General features: G+C 36.7%; 1 protein-coding gene across 30 annotated transcripts in view; it reads right to left on the reverse strand.

Moving 5' to 3' along the window:
* Nucleotides 1-15,175, reverse strand: part of KCNMA1 (potassium calcium-activated channel subfamily M alpha 1) — a 411,073-nt gene that overhangs the window by 173,949 nt on the left and 221,949 nt on the right. For all 30 annotated transcript variants that reach the window (XM_064717021.1, XM_064717019.1, XM_064717018.1 and 27 more), the window contains 2 exons: nucleotides 7,146-7,239; nucleotides 6,113-6,224 (listed from right to left, as the gene is read on the reverse strand). In XM_064717021.1, coding sequence (XP_064573091.1) covers nucleotides 6,113-6,224; nucleotides 7,146-7,239 — 206 coding nt within the window. The remainder of the gene's footprint in view (nucleotides 1-6,112; nucleotides 6,225-7,145; nucleotides 7,240-15,175) is intronic.

Below are 15,175 nucleotides of genomic sequence, written 5' to 3' on the forward strand. Positions count from 1 at the left end.
ATAATGTTTACTTTTCTAAAAAAAAAAAAAATCCAGTCCAAAACAGTAATATATTTTTTCCATTTAAAAACAGCAGAACACAAAAGGAATAAAACATTTATGAAATACATTAACCAACCACAGACTTACTGCATTGCAAAGACATTTTAATCTTAGCATAGCATGACTAGAAACATGGTGGTCATTTCAGTAATGATGGAGAAAAAGCAGAAGTTTCCCATGCATATTTTATTTCAGAACTTAGAAAAAGCCAATCATGTAATGGCTGCATACTTGCCTTCCTAATGTGACTAAGACGACTAAGGAGAATGCAAATAAACACATCTGTTAAGCCAGACGTTTCTAAGTCATGTCTGGGTAACTTGCATCCAATAGTTTTTAAAATTCTGTGGACTAGTTAGAGTTGGTTGGAGGCAAGTCTGGCACATGTAGTTTATAGAAGTTCCAGAAAAAAGTTTATGTTATTTCCATAAGCTTAAAAGAAACAACCATGAGCCTATTAATTAATCTCAGACAAAACAAAGAATTCTACTACAAAGTATTTGAGTAGTCAAGATAAGTAATTATTTTTAAGTATACATTTAGAAAAGCAGCATAAGCCATTAGCTTTTCCATTAAATGACATATTTGAGTGACAGAGCTATAAATACTGATGTAATTTACTCAGCATTGCCATGGCACTCATTAAATGGACTAAACCCCAGGGAGTCTTAAAATGTATCTGGCATGTCTTCCCTGGAAGTCTAGTCAGGAATGTGTTCTTGACCTAAGTTATTTAATATTTCTATTAATATTCTGCCTTATAATGCTAAGCAATGATATATGAGGAAGAAATTCTTGGTAATGAAGAGAGTAAGTTAGTGACAAGCAGGGCTTGGGATCAAGTACAGCAGGATGGCAACAAACTGTATGCATTTTAGAGAATTTGGCTTCCATTATATATAAAATAATGCATAACTTAAGTAAAATGACCCAAAAAATACATCAAAGCTGGATAAAAGATGCTATTTTTGTAAGAAATATTGTAGAATTTTGATGTGCATTCAAAGATTCCACCAACAGATGGCAGAAATGCACAACACTTGATAAAGTTATTGCAAATTACTGCAAATTTAAGGTGCTGAGCAAGGGGGCTTTGCGACCTGTAGATGCACCAAAATCCAGTAAATTAATGCAAAGTCAAAGTGGTATCCCTATAACCAAGTTATCAGAAGGCTTCTTTGTGTCAGCATAACTAAATTCCATTAAACTGTTTTCTAAAAGGAATCAAGTAATCTACAGATTCAAATATGCTTTCAGGATGAGCTGTTCTGTAGAGGTTATGGCAAGAAAGTCTACAGGATATTAAAACAAATGTTTTCATCTACAGATTTTTAACTAAAGCTTCATCTTGAGGAACACTTGCTGGATGGGCAGAATGCTTCACACCATCACCTTAACTACCTTAATAAGACACATCCAATTTTTCTCCAAATTTATCTGTAAACCAATTTCATTCTCTGATTCAACAAGAAACCTGAATTTCCACCAGAGTTGTTGGAAATACTCTTCTCTGACCAGGCATTGATACTGAAACCACAAGTCTCATCCAAAATGAATTGACATGTCTCAAACAGGACCTGGACAGAATCTGAGCAAATACTGGAAAAAATCATCTCCTTCCCAAACTGCACTAATCACCACCTGAAGAGATTTGTTCTCTATGCTTTCCATGTGTCTATATTTGCATCTGTTGTCTCTCTTCTTTACCCCACTATACATCTCAAATGATTTTCTGAAAAAAATGTACAGCCTCAGCAGCAACTTAGACTACAAAGCATGTGAGGAAATAAGGACGAACAAAAAATCTTCCTAATAACAGAATTTATAGGAATCAAACAGTTTCTATCACTTAATTTTCTGTACAGTAGAACAGATGAAACATACGGTCAGAAAAAGGAAGTAAGATTTTTTGAAAGACCTTTTTTGTCTTTAATTTCTGTGATTCAATAATAAGACACTATCAAATTCATATATTATGTTGTATTAATATCACAATCTAAGGCGGATTGTTCCTCATTCACATATTCTTGAAAATGTGAAGCCAATATCATATTTCTTATGTTAAATTCCCCTCTAACAATACAATCCTGTCAAGGCAATTTAGTTCAATACAGTCAGATCATAAAATCAATATTTCTTTTTTCATAAGCATACAAGTACATGATTAAAGGCATTTCAGATATTTGAATTGGCTTTGCTATCACAGAAGATAGAATAAGGGTTTTAAGTGTGTAAAGTGTTATTGAGTCTTTACTAAATAAAACTGGAAGACATTAACTTGTTGTAGGACTCTCCAATTTTTCAGACTGCAACCTATCCAAAGGAAAAAAGTTCTGAATCTGAAACTTAGCTAGGATACTCAAATTATGACAACTTTGTGGTTAAAAAAAACAACAAACCAAACAACAAAATTTACCATACCATTATTTCTCCCATTGTAAATTATCTTTGTCAAACAACCCTATTAGCCTACCTTCACTTGGACTATAAGCAAAATACACAAACTCAGCAATGCACGGAAATAATTTCGTTAAAATTCACTGCCAAAGTCACCTGTAAATCATTCTTCCCTTGGGAAGAGTCTCTCCACTCTGTAGAATCCTGCACCTGGAGAAATGTCCTACCATTATCAGAAAGTTTCTTGTATAGAGTTGTGCAAGCAATACATATGATTTGATAAAGCACAGCTGTAGCTCATGAGCAAGTGTCTACACAAATGTTACTGTTTGCAAAACAGTGTTGGAAAAAAGTCATGGGATCAGGATGAAAATGAGCATCCAAAAACACACTGATGTTCATATCTATACAGTTTTCAAGTCAGAACATAAGAAATTATTATACAGCATGATAAAGCACTATACATCACTAAATTATACAGATTCATTAAAAATTTCTTTCCTATCTTTATTTCCTCAAATTTGTCAATAATATGTAGATCTTTTCATATGCCAAATGCACCCTTTTCACGTGCTTCCTTTTCTTATGCTGTCCTCTGCATGCAAAACGATACCACAGAAACCCTTTCTGAAGGCTTTACCAAATCTAAAAATCTGGTATTTTGCAGGTTTGAAGTGCAGTTTTGCCTTCATCTTTACTTTAGACATTGATCATACTGATATTCCTAGAAAACTTTTGAAAAAGTATAATCTGATCTTTCTTTCAATACCAAATGTTGTCTGCAAACTGGAACCTAGGTAGAAGACTAGATTTGAAACATCCTCTATGAATACTGATTGAAAATTTAATTCATATACAGCATTTCAAGATGCAAAAATATATGTAAAGAACAGCTGAATACAAAAGAGTATCAGGGAAAGGAGAAGGCTTCACATACTAAGAGCTGCACAATAGTTGAATGATGGCATTTCTGAGCCAGCATAAGAACAGAAAAAATCCACTGGCCTTCCACTTCTCTACATGATCAGATGATATATCCAGAGCATGTCCTCTGCCATGCTTCACATCCTTCTGTAAGCATTTACTGCTCCAAAGGCAAAGCTTATTATTTATTTAGGATAGTTTGGTTTCTTTAAAACACTGCTCAAACTGTGGGTCCATAGTGATGCTAGTCAGTTAGCTAAACCAGGACAGCTCTTGTAGAATTGGGCATTCAGAGCCACTTGGGAACTTGGATTCTGCCAAGTACTTCAATGAACTCATTACAGCTGACTGACATGAATCAATAATGAAATAAACTGGAAAGACCCTGATGCACAATACATTCCAGATGGTGCATTTTATTTTGGCTCCTAATGATCCTGAAATCTAAAGCACACAAAGAAAACCTGCTAAATCATTAAGAAATTCTTAAAATGTGCCAATGTTGAATGATTTTTGCCTCACTAAAAGGCAAACCTCCCTGCTAATCCTACAGACACATGGGGACAACTTGTGCAAAACCCACAACTTATTTGTTCTGAATCCCCCTCAGCAGAAGGATATCTCTCTCAATTACAATGCTTATATAAAATAAAAAGGCAAAGTAGCCATCTAACCTGGAACTAAATAATATGGTCTAAAGACACTCCCTTCCCCTCTACTCACACTCTCAGTCTTACCAGGGTATTACCTACACGTATGATTTGAGCTCTACAGGCAGCAAATTTGGCCATCCCTTCCAAAGGTGTAAAAAGGAATATACAGGCTCCATTAATACGCTTTGATATATTCACTTAAAAATTCTTTCATCACAGTTTCTCAAAATAACTTTCTGGTCTGAATTAAAGTTATGTTAGGAATCCGAACCATTCACATTTTTGAATTAGTGAATGATTTCACTAAGGATGATTTATCTAAAATGAAAACCCCTCTGGAAACAGGTGCAAAGCTAAAACATTGTAAATATGTTATTCCTAAGATGACTACACTAAAAAACACATCAGTTTTTTGCCTCAGCAGGTGATAAATGTCTCAGGGGGATTCCACAAGGAAACAGGCAAAGTGAGGCTATAAACAAGAAATCAAGATAAAGTGATGTTGATGTAATTAAGAGATATGGAAATTCTTTCAACCCTATGAGTGCTCAACTCTTCCTGAAAACTGACATAAAACTTATGAAATCCACGCAGCAGAAACTGCTAAATGTGCAAACGCTCTCATTATCCCTGTCAGTACTGTTAGCTGGATTGCTGTGTCACCATGAGTCAGTCAATTACGCAGTCACTTTCATGAAGGGTATTCATTCCAAATAATTATCTCTGCCTCATTTCCCAGAGTTTGTGGTCTTGCTACTTTCTCATTTCATATTCCTTTTCAATAGATTCTGTGATTCTATTTATTCTCTCAGATAGACTTAATCTCCAAGGACTTCAACCTCAAAGTTTTTGGGAAACTCTGATACTTCCCATACAGGAGTGAAAATCCATCCCTCTAATTCACATAATGCAAGAAATCTGAGATAAAGTTATAGCTACTGAAATCGGCAATTTTCTTTCAAGGATAAGCATGTTTTTTAATTACATACCTTCTTTTTAAATTTTATTTCCTAACATAATGTGGAACTGTATGACATTTTCTCTTTCAAAAAGCCTTACTTAGTTTTCTATATGTGACAGAGGTGATATGTGATAAAGAGAGTAATCATATGAGGATGTGTAGTGATCTTTTCTGGCTGTTTTACTGCTTTCTTCCCTGGCATACTAATAACCACCTATATGACCTTTACTGTGGTTATAAATTACCTGATCTCTTTCCATAAAAAAAATTCATCAATAATTTTTGTATCTTTGCACTTCTATATTAAGATGAAAATGTTAAAAGACTATTAAAGGTCCTCTGGTTTATTTTATTTTCCATATGAAACATTTAAGATAAGAATTTCTTCAGTTTTCAGGGACAATGAGTGCCTGTATTTCTAGAGGCATGAATTGCCAAACTGTGAGGTTTCATAAGTTGTCTAAAGACATATGCCATTTTTTAGGATGTTTTATCTGAATAAAAAAAAACACGACATTTGACTAATGAAAATGCCTAAAACACTTGTACAGGAAACTCGATTTGGCACATTATGGATGCTTTTAATTGAGTGTCCTCTCTATTTCATTTTGCATTCCCTTTTACGTGTGGCACACCTTTTCTAATGCATTCCTAGCAGTCCAGTAAAAATATTAAGTGTCTAAATGTATCTCCCAAATCAGTCACTTCGGTGGATTCAAAATTTAGCCACACTGGCTTAAAAAATGCAATGAGAATATACTGATTTCATTGTTGACAATGATCCATGGCAATCCAGTTCAGTGAATGAATGATCTAGATCACCTGTTCAGGTTGTGAGCTGAGACAAATCAAATTAATGTTTTGATAAAGGCAGGCTACTGTTCCACAGCACTTCCAAAATGGAGTTCTCTACCACTTAAGAGTAGGAGATTAGTAAACAGTTGAAAACAAAACAAATATATAAGTGCTTTTTCTGACAAAATTCACCTTTCTGCTTCAAATTCACTTTGAAAACTACTTTGGAAACATTATTCTATTTACACAATGACATAAGATCAACAGATTCTCCACCCAAATGTGCAAACTTAAAGTAACTTTATAACAAGCATTTTAAAGGTTAAACTGTTTTACTTACCAAGCCAACTTCTGTTTAAATATACTGACACAAACACTGGAGGGACCGTGAAGAAGTCTACCACTGAGTTAACTTCTAGCCAAAACCATAGCTTGTCATTGGCTGCTATAAACTGGAAAGAAAAAACAAAAAAAAAAGAGGGGAAGAGATGAAAGAATCAGATTATTATCATGCTGATTTCAGGTATCTGTTCTAAAATATTAAACCCAAAAGCTAGTGTAGTAACTGATGTTTTAGGTCAGTCCACACAAAACATGGAAAGAAGTCTGTATTGCAAATTTCTTGATAATAACACTGAGATTAAAATGAAAGGCCTAACTAGAGAGATAGATCATCTATGTTATCAGTTGTAGTATCTATGCTAAAAATACTTTTTCCACATTTGTTGACAATGTATCAGTAATATTAGAAAAGTGTAGGCAATTATAAAGTATTTGGAAGCACATCAATTTTGTTCCAGCACACCAAATATGCTGGTGGCAGTCCTATCATACATTTGGTGCTCACAAATTTCTCAATACAGAGCTGTTTAGAGTCCCATCATTACAAGTCCAGAGGAGATCAGGAGGGTGACTCCTACAAGGCATAGTTCAGGACTGCAGCAGCACTTCAGGCTTTTGAATGAAACCACGTGGACGTTTCTCTCTCCTGAATACAAAATTGGCCCTGGGAAACTGGCAAGCTTAGATACCATGGGCATCATAGTTAGAACTTGCCTACGTGCTTAAATAAGGTGAAACTGCCACTTGCATTTGATTCATAATTAAAAAATAATTGAAACATTTGCTTTATATAAACATTAAATGGAAAAATACAAATAAAGTGAAAAAACGAGTGTATTATGAAGATATTTAATGGAGCAGATCTATCTAAGTCTTAAAACTTTGACTTACACATTTCAAAACCATGGTCATATTCTTTGCATTAAAAGATAGTGTCTTTCTTTCAAAGAAAATACAATCTCTATTTCAATCTCCATATACAGCAGCTGCCTTCCCTCCCTGCCTCCTGCCACCAGAGAGACGCTACTTACACGCAAGCCGAAGTAGAGTAGGAAGAACACATTGAAAGCCATGTCGATCTGTAATGTGAAATCTTTGTAGAAATTCTGGCAGGATTCTATTGGGCTATTTGAAAGACAAAGAAATCAGAATAAACTGTCAGTATGTGAGCTTCTACTCTGCTGAGAATTGTTTGCATTTCATTAAAGACCTTGATCCAGAAATCAGGTTTCTGTTTTCCAGTCGTTTACTGGATACAAGCAAGCATTTCAAAGGAACTATTTTGTTCATTCAGTTAGTCATTCATACAGTATTCATATTCACCTCTTCAGGTAATATTTGAGAATTAACATGCAGATACCTTTAGGAGAGGACAAGCAGGAGAATACCTCAGGATTGCTTAACCCCACATTAACCCTTAAAGAACTGACTTCTTTCTAAAGAACACACCTATGATACTTTAGGAAGAAACCTAACAAGTACACAGGTACAGTGAAACATTACATGCTTTTAATTCATAAAACCTTTTTTAAAAATAGTTGCTTAGGAATACATTACCCATTAGCAACCTGGAGTACTTAGTCTTGTAGAATCCCTTGTTTATAAAAAGTTGATTGGATTTTTTTTCTTTTTCTCACTTCTTTTTTTTTTGTATGGCCATTTAATGTACTTTATGTACAGTACTATGAACTGAGTAGAAAAGCAGCATAGCCCACTGGTAAAATTAAATAACAAAATAAATTGAGAATTTGAAGCAGTACTCTAAGGGTTAATTTCTGCATGCAGGTTAATTAAAATACCCTTGTGTGTCTCAGGCAGCCATTGCAAATTTCAGCTTCTTATTTTATGCTCTATTTAACAGTGGGACAGATCCAAAGCTTGCTCTATACAAACTGGTACTTTATAAATATACTTTTATCTAAGGAAGGTGGTAACTTCCATAAGTATCATCAGTGATTTATTTGTAAGGTTTCTAAAACAGGTTGTTGAAGCCACAGTCCAATGTTGTAGTCACAGACCAAAGTGAAAATCATGTCCCAATATATGTTGATGTATATACTATATATACATAATGTCCCACCATATATACATATATATACACACATATATTGCAAATGATCCTGTGTTCATCACAAGTGTAATAGAGGGAAACTAGAACGTAGATCATTTGAACATTTGGAGCCCTAGAAAACTCCTTTTAGAAAAGCAGAAATTTGTTGGCTTTCTAGATCAAATAAATCACTGAACATGAATATAATACCAGTTAGTATAGCAGTATTTCTGCAAGTATAATGCTAGACTGCTCAACAAGCAAGATTCTATGCGTTATGAATGTCAGGTACCTAACTTAAGGCATAAAGGAAATTACCTGGACTACCAGGTCATTACACATGCAGCCAGATTTTCCATTCCTTGTATACATTTCAGGTCAAACAAGTTAATTACAGCATGCTCTCTACTGTCTCTATATGCATGAATGTATACAACAAAATTCTCCTTGATGTACAATAGCTTCATATTTTAAGAAGCTTCAGTGCTATAGGAAAGTGTATTAAAACTGTTTTTCAAAGGCTATTTGAAAGGCATTGAAGTTATGAGACACTTCTGTAATAGTTAAAATAAAATTGATTTACAAGAGCAGGCAGAAGGGAAGAGAAGCCATATGTTAACATACAGGAGAGCAGACAATACCCATATTTACAAACACAGTTTTAGCTACAAAAATACTGGATGTAATTTGAGAACCCAACTGGATAATCTTCTGTAAGGCACTAATGAGAACAAAGGATTTTGTCAAAATAAGGTAGGCCACACACTGAGTCACAGTGCACCCTACCAACAGGAAATACAGAGGAACGGAACCAACAACCCTGCACCAGCCCTTAACTCCGAGTTAGGTCCCTGCAAAACCTGGAGAAATTCACCGAAGCTAATGGACTGCAGAGGCTTATAACCAGGATAGAGAGCAATTTTTAGTTAAAGTCAGCTAAGGTTGCAGCTAACAGCTCTACTTTTGTGTCACTGTCCTTTACAAAAACCTACAAGATCTGACAAATTATCTAAGGCAAAATAAATCTCTTTTTTTGGCAAAACACTTAGCCCAATGGATGACAATTCTGATTTGTGACTTCGGTTCACCTAATACCAAAACCACTGTTTCTCCTAGTCATATCCTTTAAACTTCCTTCATTTCAGAGAGAATCCCTCTCTTTCAATATTTAAGTTGTCCATTTCAAAGACAAACACAGCATCCTTCTTTTTTATTTCAAATGATGATTTTTTCAGAAGGTCATGACACTGAAGAAATTATCAATTTTTTCACAGATGGATTATAAAATATTTTAAACATTCTAAATTAAACTTTCAGTTTGGATTTCTTATTTTTCTTCTCACCAGTAGCTGACATCTGAGCTGTAAGAAAAACAGGGCCACTAATGTTTATCATTGCACAATTCTGCAGAAAGAAGCCAATTTAAAACTTGTCTTTACATCGAGTTTCCCAACACCAGAAGTGCTGTAAGTACTTCTTAGTAGTGCACAAGGGTCTCCAGGACCAGCAATAATACTAATAAAACTCCCTGGTTTATATTAAAATCATATGGCATATCCTATGGGATTTCATCCCATTGGAGCAGCAAAGGTTTCACTTCTGAAAAAGACAACAGACTATTAGAATTGTTTTTACTCCCTTTCCATGCATGGTTTCATACACTTATATCGCAAAAAGACAGAAGAAACCATGAGAAAATCAATGAAATAGCATACTAGCAATGAGAGGAAAGATTTCATATAACTAGATAAAATTTACACTAACGATGGAACTGTAAATGCAATGGGCACCTCTCCCTAAAAAAAGTGGCAGGATCAATACTCCAACAACTGGCATGCACATCTGGTAAATCAGCCAGCTAGGGAAGGAACCCCACCAGAGCTGTTTTTCTGAACAGAGAAGGACTGGTGGCTGATGTGACAATAGGAGGTTGTCTTGGGCACAGCAATCATAAAACAACAGATTTTGATTTTTGGAGAAATAATGAGGGGTGCCAGCAGGACTCCCAGAGGGCAGGCTTTGGCCTGTTTATGAGGCTGGTTGAGAAAGACCCTTGGGATGCAGTCCTGAAGGGCAAAGGAGTCCAGGAAGGTTGGACATGATTCAAGATGGAAATTTTAAATGCACTGTAGCAGGCCATCCCTATGTGTCAAAAGATGAGCAGGGAAGACCAGCAGCCTGGCTGAATAGAGAACTTTGGCTGGAATTCAGGAATAAAAGTGCATCATCTTTGGAAGAAGGGCCAGGCAACTCAAGAGGGCTTCAAGGATGTTGTGAGGTTATGCAGGGAGAGAACTAGAAGGGTCAAAGCCCAACTAGAACTAAATCTGGTTACTGGCATAAAAGAAAATTTAAAAAAAAACACTTATAGAAATGCATTAGCAACAGAAGTAGAATCTCCATTTTTATTGGATGTGGGGGAAACATAATGTAAAGAACGAGGAGAAGTCTGGGGTACTTAATACCTGCTTTGCTTTGTGGTCTTTAATAGTAGGAGCAGCTGTTCTCTGGGTACCCAGTGCCCTCAGCTGGAAGACAGATGGGGAGCAGAATGAAGCCCTCACAATCCAAGGGGAAATGGTCAGTAAAATACTGTAAAATACTACACCATTTAGAACAAATCCAAAGGGCTGCATGGAATCCACCCAAAGAAACCGAGGGGGGCGGCAGAAGTGCTGACCAAGCTACTTTCCATCATTTATCAGCAGACCTGGTTAACTGGAGAGGTCCTACCTCACAGGAAATTGAGAAATATGACACTCATCTACAAGAAGGATCAGGAAGAGGATTCATGAACTACAAGCCTGTCAGCCTGACCTTGGTGCTGGGCAAGGTCATGGAGCACATCTTGAGCCAGCACAGAGCACATGTAGGACACCACAGGATCAGGTCAAGCCTGTTTGTGTTTATAAAAGGCAGTGCAGCTTGACCAATCTGATCTCCTTCTATGACAAGGTGACTTGCTTGGTGGATGAGGAAAAGGCTGTGAAGGCTATCCAGACTTTAGTCAAGCTTTTTACACCAATTCCCACATCATTCTACTGGAGAAACTGGCTGCTCATAGCTTGGAACTGCTGGGTAAAAGGCTGGATGGCTGAGCCCAAGGAGTGCAGCAAATATCTTGATCTATGATCTGGTCAAGGGAATTGAGTGAGCCCTCAGTAAGCTCACAGATGACACCAAGTTGAGTGGGAATGTTGGCCTGCTGGAGGGTAGGAAGGCTCTGCAGAGGGATCTGAACAGGCTGGATCCATGGGCTGAGGCCAATTGTACAAGTTTCAACAAGGCCAAATGCCTTGTCCTGCACTTGGGTCACAACAATGCCACGCAGTGCTACAGGCTTGGAGAAGAGCAGCTCTAAAGGTGTTGGGAAAAGGATCTAAAGCTGCTGATCAGCAGCCAGCTCACTGTGAGCTAGCACGTGCCGAAGTGGCCAAGGAGACCAACAGCTTCCAGCCTTATAACAGGAGCAGTGTGTCCAGCAGGACCAGGGAAGGGACCATCCCTGTGTACTCAGCCCTGGTGAGGACACCCCTCGAGCGCTGTGCCCAGCTCTGGGCCCCACACTGCAGGACAGCCAGGGGCCGAGATAAAACAGAAGGGAACAGCTGGGGAAGGCTCTGGAGGGAGCACAAGGGGGCTGGGGCTGTTCAGCCTGGAGAAAAGCAGGCTCAGGAAGGACCTTATCACTCCCTAGGGACAGATGTAGCAAGGTGGGGGTCGACCTCTTCTCCCAAATACAAGTGACAGAAGAAGAGGAAATGGCCTCAAGTTGTGTCAGGGGAAGGCTAGATTGGATATTAGGGAACAATTTTTCACTGAAACATTGTTGAAAGAGGCTGCCTAGGGAAGTAGTTGAGTCACCATCCCTAGAGGTATTTAAAAGATGTATAGCTGTAGCACTTAGAGACATGGTTTATTGGAGAACTTAAAGGTCATTTATAAAATAAATGATTCTATGATTCTCTAATATTTATAAGTACTTTGAAAGAGCATCTTTGATTATCTATACAATTTTTACAACAAAACTAGTAGCTATGAAGCCCAGTTGTACAGTTATAATAAGCATAAACTACTTCAATGAGCAAGAGTGACTAAAAGAGTGGTAACAAAATAATTCCATTTAATTTTACATATTTCCTGCAAAACTTTGACATGGTGTTCCCAGCATCCTTAAAGCTTTGCTGCAATCAGCATTGAAGTCAACACTGTGCACGACAATTTTATCTCATGCTGCACCACCTGTCACTTCAATTCAAAAGACCCTACTGCTGCTTAAAGAACTATTTTTGCCACCAGTTTATATCATGTATTTATTATTCTTGCTTATTTCTGTTTGGCTTAAAATGTTTGTAATGCATCAAAATGTTTCTACTGGAATTACTCCTTGACTAGTCATAAAATGAGTGTGAGAGAGCAAAAAATGCTTTTTAATGTTTTCTGAAATTGCTTCTGTGAGTATATTAATATGAAAATTCCCACAGAAGCCTTCAGATTTTTCCAGGATTTTTGAAATTGCAACAGAACTGAAAACAACTTGAGTGGTTTTACTGTATCTTGTCACCTCTTGATAGGAGGTGTAAAGCCCATTGCAAACTTCAGATCAAGGCCTTAGTAAGGACTACCAACCTCTGTCCCAGCGCAGCCACTGCCATCATGACCACAAAGAATAAGGAGAAGGAGTTCCAGGAAAGTCATTCAGACTTTCGACCAGCTCTGCAATCACAGTGACAGCTGTCTGGACAATTTTACGTTAAATGTTCCCCACAATGACGGGAAAGCTTTTGTACACCCAATTCAGCACTTGAAATAACTATACAATATGCAATTTACAGTTCTTCCTAGGTAAGGAAGTAGACTGTTTTATTTTTTGGCACATCGTGTCCGGCTGCTCCTAATGGTTTTTTGCCTTTTTTATTTCTCTTACTTTTTAATGACAAGGCATGCAAAGACAAAGATGGATGCTAATCCTTACCTGTGTATAATTTTATTTTTTAAAAAAGGGAAAATGTTTATTTTAAGACATATTAATCTAGTTGCATTTTGTCAAGTGTTTTGAAGATATGTATATAAAACTTTCATAAACCGCCACAGAAGAAATTACTTGTACTGCAACCAATTAAGTACTGATGTTAATATCTTACTACAGCTGCTACAACTTCAGAACTTTAAGAAGATATTGAAAATTTTAGAAATTCAGAGAATTTTCCTAATTTACAATTTTAATTTTTGTGAATCTGCTTTTTGAATGGTGGAGGAAAAGCTGAATCCATTAGAGAAACAAGATAAAAATATTTTTAATTTTGCATCAATAAAATATAAAATTTAAAGTAGTGATCATATGTAAAATCATATGAAAAAGAAGTTTTTATTTCCTGTACTCATGACAGTTTTTAGAGTGCACAACAGGACGTTATATGAAAAGACAGTAAAATGTGCACTTTCCATCAGAAGGAATGTCCATTGAGGAGAGTAAATTTTAAAATGAAATTATAGCTATGTACAGAAATACCAGTTGATGCTGCTAAAACATAAATAACACAAATAAATAAATAAAAGAAACCACTCAATATTTAGAAGTTCATTAGTATTGCATCATTTGACACTCTACTCACTGCACTTTCCAATTGTATTTCAATGCAATTAATATCTCAATTTGGGCATCTAAATTTTGTTTGTACATAAAACTGCTTAAAGTGGTGGGATTTTTTTCAAAATATTTTGTTTTACTGGAAGCTCCTCTTTAATATTGAATTCCCTCCAATTTACTTCCAGAGCAAACCAAATTTTATGAAGTCTAGAGTAAAAAAATTTGGCACAATTTTGATACAGTAGTGTCTCTTTATACTCCTTTAATACATATTTCGAACAGTACAGCAAAAAAGAAAAATAAGTTGCTTATGGTTAGGATTTTAAACTCTGTTTCAGTGATGTAGTACTAAAGTAAAACCATAGAAAAGCCACATTGTATCATTTAGTAAAAGCAATTTTCATTCAAGGCAGAAGGATTTACCCCTTTATGGTTTAGACACACAGGCCAGAAGGGAATAAGCAGTTAAAACCTTCTTTACTGAAACAGGCATGAACAAACAGCAAAATAGCACAGATGTCCGTCAGATATATACCTTGGGGAACAAATATCATAATTAAAGTAAATCACCAAGACTTAATTAGAAGCAAAGATGTCAAACATCTTAAAAGGGACAGAGAGCATAACATACTTTTTCTTACTCCAAGCAGCTTCCTCACTTATTAACCCTGTGAGTCTCACAGTAAGAAAAACATGATTTTCTCACTGTATCTGTATTCATCTTCTCAACACAAGATGCGTGTTAAGTGCATCTCAATTTAGAAAGCCCTTCTTTGAGTCATAGCACCAATAAAGTTTTTGACCACAAGTCTGAATTACCTCACTGTCCCTTGCCATGACGTGGGGCACCGCTGGGGAGCTCTTGCTGCCGGCACTTTGAGGTAGTGCTGCAGGAAGTGCAGGCAGAGTGAAGGTGGTTTCCTTGCCAAGGAGGAAGGACAGACAGCTGGATCACCAGAACAAGGCACTGGTCAAGGCAAGGTGAAGACCCCCTTGGCCTGTAGGAGAAGAGCCTCATAATCTGCTGTCAGACCCCTAAGGCCTGGGTCCATAAAACTCTATGGGATCATGACATCCATGCTTAGAGATGTTTTTCTGAGGTTTCGTGCACCTGGAGCTAGTGAGTGAGGGAGAAGCGATTCCTTTCTCACCAAATTTTGTAGACAGTTATGGCCTGATAGCTGAGGATGATGTTGCAATAATTTCTTGTATCTTCTTATTTTATTTACATTTAAATCCTATTTGACCACTCAACCTTCTACATCTAAATTCTTAGCTGTTTCTCCTATACACACAGAGAGTGAGTGAACTTTCTGCTCCTGAAGTGTGTCAATGTCAAATCCTGGAGTACTTTGCCAATTCTCAATTCTGCCTCTCCTTTGTTTAATGGATGAAACCATATTTGTCTTTCCACTCACAAA

Source organism: Zonotrichia leucophrys, chromosome 6 (genome assembly GCF_028769735.1).
Source record: "Zonotrichia leucophrys gambelii isolate GWCS_2022_RI chromosome 6, RI_Zleu_2.0, whole genome shotgun sequence".
NCBI classification, from domain to species: Eukaryota; Metazoa; Chordata; class Aves; order Passeriformes; family Passerellidae; genus Zonotrichia; species Zonotrichia leucophrys.